Raw genomic sequence first — 9546 nt, forward strand, 5'->3', positions numbered from 1 at the left:
TAGACAGCTGCAATTTTAAATAATTGCCTATTTTATCTTTAACACCTTAGGGATAGGACTTCTGCTGAGTGAGCCCTGAGTCAGGTCAAGTAAAGACAAATTCTATTTATCGTACTTTTCCAGGGAACTTCCAGACAGGTCAAATAGTGACAGTTCTTTGGGGATGGAACTTTTGGGAAGCTCTAAATTCATTTTTCCACTAGCAGCTGCTAGTATTGCTGTTCATAATGAGAGTCAGTCAGGTGTGTGTGTGTGTGTGTGTGTGTGTGTGTGTGTGTGTATGTGTGTATGTATTAAATAAATGCTCCTTGGATTGTTGGAAGTCTTTGGTTAATTTCCAGACTCCTGAAAAAGTTGATTTTGACCAATTTTGCTAGTGTTCTTTTTTTTTTTTTTTTTAAAGATTTTATTTATTTATTCATGAGAGACAGAGAGAGAGAGAGACAGAGGCAGAGGGAGAAGCAGGCTCCCAGCGGAGCAGGGAGCCCGATGCGGGACTCGATCCCAGGACTCTGGGATCACGACCTGAGCCGAAGGCAGACGCTTAACCGACTGAGCCACCCAGGCGTCCCTAATTTTGCTAGTGTTCTTGTTGCTTTTATGAAGGGGTGAATTTTTGGAGGCCCCTACTTTGACATTTTGGGAGTGCTCTCTGTCTTTACTTGTTTTCTAAAAAATTGTCTTCTGTCATTTAAGTTTAGATTCCCCAAGGCTTTCTTTCTGGATTCCCTTGGTAGAAAGGAAGTCAGCTTGACTCAGCTTGTGTTCACCTAACTTGAGTATATAGTTGGCCTTTCATGAAGAACCAAAGAGGTGATCCCTAGTTTACTGTGTGTTAGAAAGAACAAGGAGGCTTTGTGGAAAAAACTCATGCTTAGAGCAGCAAGAATCAAGACCCATCAGCTTGAGGCAGGTCAGTATTCACTGAGAAGCCATGTGGTTTAGTTCTGTAGCATAGAGACCCAAGTGGGGAATGTTTCTCTCCAGTTCTGAGAGCTACAGAATGGCAGCCCCAGCAAATGCCAGTGTTGGGCAGTTCAAAAGCAGCAAGGTGGGTGGCAAAGGCTCTGCAAGATACAGTTTGCAGTTGAAGTGCGCTGGCTTCTTTAGGGTCCGAGACCTCATTAGCAGTCCACCATAAGGAGTTCTACTGAAGGAAGAAGTCTGAGTTCAAGTTATCCACTAGAACACTTGAAAATAGTTCTGCAGGGGGCAGATAGGGACCTTTGGAGGAGGTTGAAATTCCTTTAATAGAGGATGGGGGCAGGATAAGAAAAATGCAGTTGTACTATTGTGATCATATTGAATTCCCCTAGGCTGGGGTGATATGGAGAAGAATGGAGTACACCTAACTCTTCCATCGGTCTTTGTCGCTAGTAGAGAAGGGGTGCTGGTGGCTTCCTTCCCCGGCCTTTTGCAGCCTGTCCCAGGGATATCCAATGCCCAGTGTGGGAAGTGCCCACTTCCTCCAAGTAGCCTAAAGTTATTTTCTTCATATGTAACTCAAATTCTTTTGAACCTTAGCCTAATCTGTTTCTTAAATTTAGGAAGAAGATTTATACATATGACTCATTTAAAGTGTTATCAATGGAAAGAAGTTGTCAGTTTTCCTAGAATCTCAAGTGGGGTGGAATTTCTTGCTGACAGAGGCTTCTTTTAGCTAATGAGTTTCCTCTTGGGCCATGTGTGTTTTCATGCTTTATGTCTACTTCATCTATGCTTTTCAGAGCTCCTCATTCACTCTCAGGATTTAGACTTGAAACCTTTTTCCTTCCCCCCCCCCCCAACTATGGAGTTGGAGTATTTACAGCAAGGAAACTGGCAAATGCTGCACAAAGAGTGTGTGCTATAGATTGAATTGTGTTCCCCCATCCCCAAATTCATATGTTGAAGCCCTAACCCCCAATGTGGCTGTATTTGGAGATGGAGCCTCTAGGGAAGTAATCAAGGATAAATGAGGTCAGAAAGGTGGGCCTTGATCCAATAGAATTAGTGTCCTCATAAGAAGAGACAAAGAGGTGCGCCTGCGCGGCGCCGGGTCCCGGCGGGCACTTTGAATTTCGCTCCTGGAGTCGCGTCTCGCGATCCTGGGCTTCCGAGACTGGGGTCTCGACGGCTCGCGATACTGCAGCGAGTGGCGCTTTGCTCCCGGACCCGCGCCAGAGGCTTAAAGGATGGCCTCCTCAGATCTGGAACAATTATGCTCTCATATTAATGAAAAGATTGCCAACATTAAAAGAACTCTGTCACTGAGAAATTGTGGTCAGGAACCTACCTTGAGGACTACATTAGATAAAATAGGAGATGAAATCATTGTAGTAAATGAACTTCTAAATAAATTGGAATTGGAGATTCAATATCAAGAACAAACCAACCATTCACTCAAGGAACTCTGTGAATCTCTTGAAGAGGATTATAAAGATGTGGAGCATCTCAAAGAAAACATTCCTCCCCATTTGCCTCAAGTAACAGTAAGCCAGAACTCTGCTAATGTGTCAGATCTTGACCCTGAAGAACCAGTCAAAGCTGAGGAACCTGTACCCACAAAGAAGCCCCCAAAAGAACAAAGAAGTATTAAAGAAATGCTGTTTATAACTTCTGATGAATTTAATGGCATTCCAGCGTACATGAAATCTCGCTTAACTTATTGTCAAATTAATGATGTTATTAAAGAAATCAACAAGGCGGTGGTTAGTAAATATAAGATCCTACATCAACCAAAAAAGTCAATGAGTTCCGTGGCCAGAAATCTCTATCACAGATTTATTGACGAAGAAACAAAGGATACCAAAGGTCATTATTTCATAGTGGAAGCTGACATAAAGGAGTTCACAGCTCTGAAGGCTGACAAGCGCTTTCACGTGATCCTGAATATCTTACGACACTGCCGGAGGCTCTCAGAGGTCCGAGGGGGGGGCCTTACCCGATACGTTATAACCTGAAGCACGTGGGATCTTTTGAACTCGCTAACAATAGGGGGTAGAGGCCACTCACATAGTTTCCTTATATGTAATTTCTTTATATATAAAATTTCTGTGGCTTTTTCATTTTCTTTTCTAGCTTCCTATAAAAACGAAACGTTTTAGTAAGTAAAGCATATATATTTTAAAATTCACTTTCTTTCAGCACATATTTAACCCCCTACCACATGAGCCTCTGTGCTGGGCATATAATGGAACTAAAAAATATTCATGGTTTTTGTGTTTAGTGACAGTGCTGTAGACCTCAGTAAGACAGATACACATGTGATAATGGAAGGAAAAGGTCAAGAAGATCAGGTCAAGCGTACCTAGGCTCCTTTTTTTTTTTTTTTTTTTTTTTTAAGTAGTCTCCACACCCAGCATGGAGCTCAATGCGAGGCTTGAACTCACGACCCTGAAATCAAGACCTGAGCTGAGATGAAGAGTCAGACACTTAACCGAATAAGCCACCCAGGTGCCCCAGTGAGACCCAGGCTCTTTAGAATTAAAGGTCGTTAATGTCAAAATTCTATCAATGGCATTTCAGTCTACAGGCAAAAGTTGGATTTGTAGGCAGCCCCTCCATGTAATGATTCTGCTTTCCCATATGTTGTTAGGGAACAGGTTACCTGAAATGCATTTGGTATAAACCAATCTATAAACATCAACCTGTAATGAAATTGTAATAAAAATATACTGAGATGAAAAAGATAATAACATGTAAGCAGTTTGATAGTTGTCATGAAAAATGGGTGGTTGGATTGCAAGAATTTAGGATGTTTCTCTTGTGCGCTTAAGGAGACTGTCTGGCTATGTGTGTTTTAGTCAGTGTTCTCCAGAGATATAGAACCAAGAGGAGATATATATATATATATAGAGAGAGAGAGAGAGAGAGATTATGACAAATTGGTTAAGAAGTCCCCTGATGTGCCATCTGCAAGCTGGAGACCTAGGAAAGCCATGTGTAATTCAGTCCTGAGTCTGAGGGCCTGTGAAGCAGAGAAGATGTGATGTTGTGGCTCAAGCAGTGAGGCAGGAAAAAAAGAAGTGAATTCCTCCTTCCTTCACCTTTTGTTGTGCTCAGGTCGTCCACGGATCGGATGATGCCCACACACACTGGGGAGGGCAGTCTGCTGAGTCCACTGATTGAAATGCTAATCCCTTCACCCTCACAGACACATCCAGAAATAAGGTTTAATGTGGGCACCCTGTGGCCAGTCTAGATGACACATAAAGTTACCTATCACAGTCTCTCTGCCATTTGCCGGGCAGGTTGATCCTTGTAGCTGAGGGAAAAATCATCTCCTAGCCCTGGTGGCCTGGTTAATACTGTCACCGTGAGGACCACAGAATATATTTTGGGCACTACATATTATTATCCCTTCTTCCTCCCTAATTTAAATTCAGATGTGTTTAATTCTTCATGTCTTGCTTTAAATAATAATGGCATTATCCTTTAAAAAAAAAAAAAAAAAAAAGAAGAGACAAAGAGAACTCTCTCTCTACAAGCATACAGAGGGAAAAGGCCATGAGACCACACAGCAAGAAGGTAGCCATCTGCAACCCAAGGGGAGAGGTCTCATCAGATGTCACCCACTGTCACCTTGATCTTAGACTTCCCAGTCTTCAGAACTGTTAGAAAATAAATTTCTGTTGTTTTAAGCCCCCCAGTTTATGGTATTTTCTTATGGCAGCCCTGGCAGACTAATACTGTCTGTTAGAACATAAAATTTGGGGCTCACTCATGAACATAGGAAGGAAAAAGTTAAACAATAAAAGGAAAGAAACCCACTCAAAAAAGGAAGTCAAAACCCTGGGAGAACCACACCCAGAAGGTCAAATGATTTTCTTTTGCTGCTGGCTAATTTCTTATGGATTAAGTGCTAAGAAACATGGGGACTAAGAGCCCTCTGCCAGGCTCTGGGTATTTCTTGCCTCTTAACATCTGTCCTACTTAGGTCTTGCTATCAATTTGGTAGGATTTCTTCCTGAACTAATCACAGAGGCTCCCAGGGCAGCAGTTAGGATTGCTTCACTCTGTGGCTTCGTAGAGGAATCTGACTTTAGGATGTCCTCACCTGTTCATCTCCAGTGCATTTTCACAGCTTCCTGGCCCTCTCGCGGTCTGAACGCTGGATCTGTGGTGCTGCAGGGCAGAGTGGCTTCCCCTTATTTTTTCCCACAAGTATAACTGTTAAGCATTACTGTTTGCCCAGGAAGGGGAGATGCAGAGAAAAAGCTGTGAGCAAAATTGACAAAAATCCCTGCCCTCACGCGACTCATATTCTTGTGCTTTTTCTTTACATTATGGCTGTACTTTTACATTGAATACTTCATTTTTTTTTCAAGTGGGGTGTCAGCTCTGTCTACTTCTAGATGGTAAGCACTTTAAAGAAAGAGACTTCAGCTCTCTTGTTCACTGTAGCCTTGCACCTGGTACATAGTAGGTATTCAATATACATTTGTACAGTGGATTAATTTATGGACCATATTTATCTTCCACCAGGTTTTTGTGCCTCACCTCTTCATATAGTAACTCAGAATTTCTAAACGAGGGATAGCCCTCATCTGCCTAGGATGATTTAAACCAGTAGTAAGATGTCCCCTTCATCCAGAGGCCTTTGATAAAACACTGCTGGCTTGCCATGGATCTACAAAGCTGAGGACTCCCATGCTCAGAGCACTGTCATCCTTGCCAGGGGTATTTTCCCTTTACCATGGGGTCACAGGTCTATATCCAGTGGCGTACTGGAGTCAGCTCATACTGGCTTATGAGATCTGAGTGTTAAATTTTCAAGAATTTTGCAAACTGATTAGCATCACATTGGTAGATTAAAATTAACTATTATGGGAGTATTTACACCATGGAAACTGGCAAATGCTGCCAATCACAATGTTACAAATCAGCAGGTGCCTCGACCCCAGCCAGCTATTAAAATTTATGAGCACACTACTTGAGTGGATAGAAAGTGTGGGATGATGTCACTCAGCCACTGAATCAGTCCTGAACTGCCTGCTTCCGGTCTTCCTGTTAAATAAATTACAAATATCTTTGTGGTTTAAGCCCTGGCTAGTTAAAATGGGGTTGGCGAACCAGAGGCAGTAGCATCACCAGGGCCCCCCCCAGACCCATGGAATCAGGATCTGCGTTTTAATAAGCTCTCCAGATAATGAATATAAACACTAACATTTGCAAGCATGGGTTTACATCAATAGCTCGCAAATATTGGTGGGTATCAGAATCAGCTGAGTGCTTGTTTAAACACAGACAGCCTGGCCTACTCCCTGTGCTTCGGATTCAAAACATCTAAGGTAAGCCCTGAGAATTTGTATTTTTAACAAGTTCCCAGATGCTGCTGCTGCTGGTCGTCTGGGACCACATTTTAAGCAGCACTTGTGGTTTATCTATTACTGGTTGCATTTTCTGTTTCTTGTAGCCGAATGTATTGTAGAAGACCTAGGCGGTCGTGGGCTGGTAAATGTTTAACAATCAACTTTCCAATTAAAAAAAAAAAGGGCTGGATTTATAGTGCTTGCTGATTTCTTATGGTGTAAATATTCCTACCTTGACCAGTTTCAAGTTACCAACATTGTCACCGAATGCTGTGCTGAGAAGAGGCACGCACAGGTGGCTCTCCTGAGCTGCCTTCTGCACGGTACCGAGGCACATCACAGCCGGCCTGCACACAGAGCGAGGAGTAGGTTGTTCAATATCTGTAAGTGAAGTGACTCAATTAGATTTGGGTTTTAGATGGGTCTGCCTCTCCAGGCTCACTTTAATAGGGTCAGACGGAAGTGGAGATCCTCTCAGAAGACTATGGCGGTATTTGAGCTAAGAGGTTCAAGCAGTGCAGCCAAAGGAGAGGGGTGAATTTGAAAGCTAGTTTGGAGGTGGATTTGTGGCCCAGTGAAGGTGGGGCCTAAGGGCAAAAGCAGAGTCTAGGATAGTTCCCAGAATGTCAGATCGGATGATTTGGTAGTGCCATTCATTAAGATCAGGAAAACAGGAAGAGAAGATTCTGGCAGAGTTGAAATAGAGGTGATTTCCCAGTCCTTTATAAAATTATATTCAGCAGCAGTTTATATTTTTTGCATCTTCTGTGGGCTCTTGCACATTGTAGAGCTTTTTTTTTTCCCCAGCCCTAAAGCTGTCAAAATCCAAACAATTTGGAGACCTACCAGGTTAAATATAGGATATATAGATAAAATATAGGATACCCACTTAAATTTGAATTTCAGATTAACAAACAATTTTTTGGTGTATATATATATCAAATATATATATATATATATGTCCACATACTGTATGGGATGTTCTTTTTTTTTTTTAAAGATTTTATTTATTTATTTGACACAGAGAGAGACAGCTAGATAGGGAACACAAGCGGGGGGGGGGGTGGGAGAGGGAGAAGCAGGCCCCCCGCTGAGCAGGGAGCCCAATGCGGGGCTCGATCCCAGGACCCCAGGATCATGACCTGAGCCGAAGGCAGACGCCCAATGACTGAGCCACCCAGGCGCCCCTGCATGGGATGTTCTTGTATGGAAAAAATAGGGTTTATTTGAAATTCAAATTTAATCCTAGCCTGCCAAATAATTAGGGAGTCACTTTTGGTCAGCTGTGCTGCAATGAGAGCACATGCAGTGTAGATCCTGCTGACAATATATTGTAGTGGCCACAGGTTGTTTGTAATAGGGATTGTAGGTGATCCCTACACATGAACTTCCCAGAAGGCTGGAGTAGGGAAGGCAAGAGAGGAAACGACTAAAGAACTGGGTGCTGGTCCGCAGACAACTGGCTGCATGTGAAGCATGATACTAAACATGTAAGTGGCTCTGTAGCGTACTGCACTGGCCTGACATGTCTCCTCTAAGAAAGGGATTATCTGAATTACTCCTCCCTAGAATTTCTCTAATGTTTCTGTAACAATTTATCACTTCCCCTGACTGCCAACCGAAGTCTTAAGGGAGTATCCTATGCATTTAATATTAGACCCTGGGATTCCTTTACTCCAGATTCCTTAGTCCTGCCTTAAATCAATTTTTTGGTCTCAGTCCTGAGTCCTGCTGAGCAGGACCCAGCTGGCCCAAACCATCCTGGGTGAAGTACAGACCACATCTGAGCATGCTTCCCACACCTGGGGCCTGCCTGGCAGGCATTCCCTTGTCACAGCCTGGTCTCCTGGATCCTCTGGGGGAGATAAGCAGGAGCCTGGCGTGCAGATGGGCCTCTGCCTCCTGAACTACTCTGGCCAAAAGTATGGCCCCACACTGGAGGGATAATCATATCCAGGTGTAAGTTTAAAAATGTGAAATCATGAAAGTTTGTGCAGTCCAGTGCATTCCATGATGTATTGGGGTGATACTGTGAGCAGAACAAATCAAAGTTTAAGTAAATGGAGATCTCTGTGGATCTAAAATGCTTTCTAACTGTTCTGCAGTTTTGTAAAGGTGCTGTCTTTACAGTGTTTGTACTTTTCAGGCAAATCATGTCTTAACATCTATGTGTTTTTTAGCCTGTGTAAAAGTAAGTCATCACCTCCACTCCTTCCCTGTCAAAATTCACTCTTATTCCTATATTCCTAACCTCTATTAAAGGTGCCATCCTCACCCAATCAACAGCACTAAGAATATTGGAGCCATCCTAGGCCCTGCTTGCTTTTTAACTCCTCCCCCAACCAAAACAGCACAACCTTTCCATTCTAGTTCTTAGAGCCAGTCTGCCCTTACTCTGGATCCCTACTGCCTTAATCTCACCTCTCAGCTGAAAGATTGCCATGGCCTAGTCCCACTTCTGAATTAAATAGTATTTCATTGGTGCAGGGAAGAGACAAAAAGACTAGTTTCATATTTGATGTAAATATGAGTTGTCTCATAATTTGGCTTGTGTCAAATTATCTTTGTCTTCTTTCTTGATAGGGTGACTATAATAGCCACTGGGTGGTCACAGAATGGAGAGTCAGTGTAGCGTAGAGAATAAGAATGTGGGCTCTGGAGTCAGCCTGCCCAGCCCTGCCACAGTGTGACCTTGGGCAGGTAACTTAACATTGTTGTGTCTGTTTTATGTCAGACGAGATGATAATTGTAGGGTTATTATAAGGATTAAATGAATGTCTTACACAGAGTAGTAAGTATAAGTGTTGGCAAAATAAAATGGTAGGTCTTAGGGGATGCTAGGTCTGAACCTGTCTCTCATCACATCTGCAATAACTTGGGAACTCACCAGAGGTAGGGCAGTCTTCTCATGACTGGATGGCCCTTATGAAAGACCCACAAGCTGGTTCAACACCTGCACATAGGCTCTGGGAAGGAAGACATGGAGCACTAACGTATCTCTAGATTTGTGTCTGTAAGAGGAAGGCAGGGGGCAGGAGAGCCTGGGACCGGGCACACAATGTACTTATTCGGGTTGAATTGGTTCTGGAGAGCCACCCAAGAGGTGATGTCAATTAGGTAATACTAACATCTGTTAAAAATTTGTTCATTTGTTTTTCCACATTTATTGTACATGTATCTCTTTTATGTGTCAGGCATGTGGGCATACAAAGATGTGCAAAGAACACAGCAATATAACTTAAAAGGAGCAAAT

The 9546-nt window shown here is 42.9% G+C and overlaps 1 protein-coding gene across 1 annotated transcript; it reads left to right on the forward strand.

Moving 5' to 3' along the window:
- The first annotated feature begins 2025 nt into the window (after positions 1-2025).
- On the forward strand, positions 2026-3191 carry LOC118527760 (SKA complex subunit 1). The gene has a single exon (XM_036079737.2). It carries the CDS (start codon positions 2175-2177, stop codon positions 2940-2942), a length of 768 nt encoding a protein of 255 aa, XP_035935630.2. The 5' UTR covers positions 2026-2174; the 3' UTR covers positions 2943-3191.
- The last annotated feature ends 6355 nt before the right edge of the window (positions 3192-9546 follow it).

This window comes from Halichoerus grypus, chromosome 4 (genome assembly GCF_964656455.1).
Source record: "Halichoerus grypus chromosome 4, mHalGry1.hap1.1, whole genome shotgun sequence".
Taxonomy (NCBI): Eukaryota; Metazoa; Chordata; class Mammalia; order Carnivora; family Phocidae; genus Halichoerus; species Halichoerus grypus.

Excerpts from the sequence above, each read along its gene's own strand:
- LOC118527760 (XM_036079737.2), top strand. The coding sequence starts at position 2,175 with ATGGCCTCCTCAGATCTGGAACAATTATGCTCTCATATTAATGAAAAG.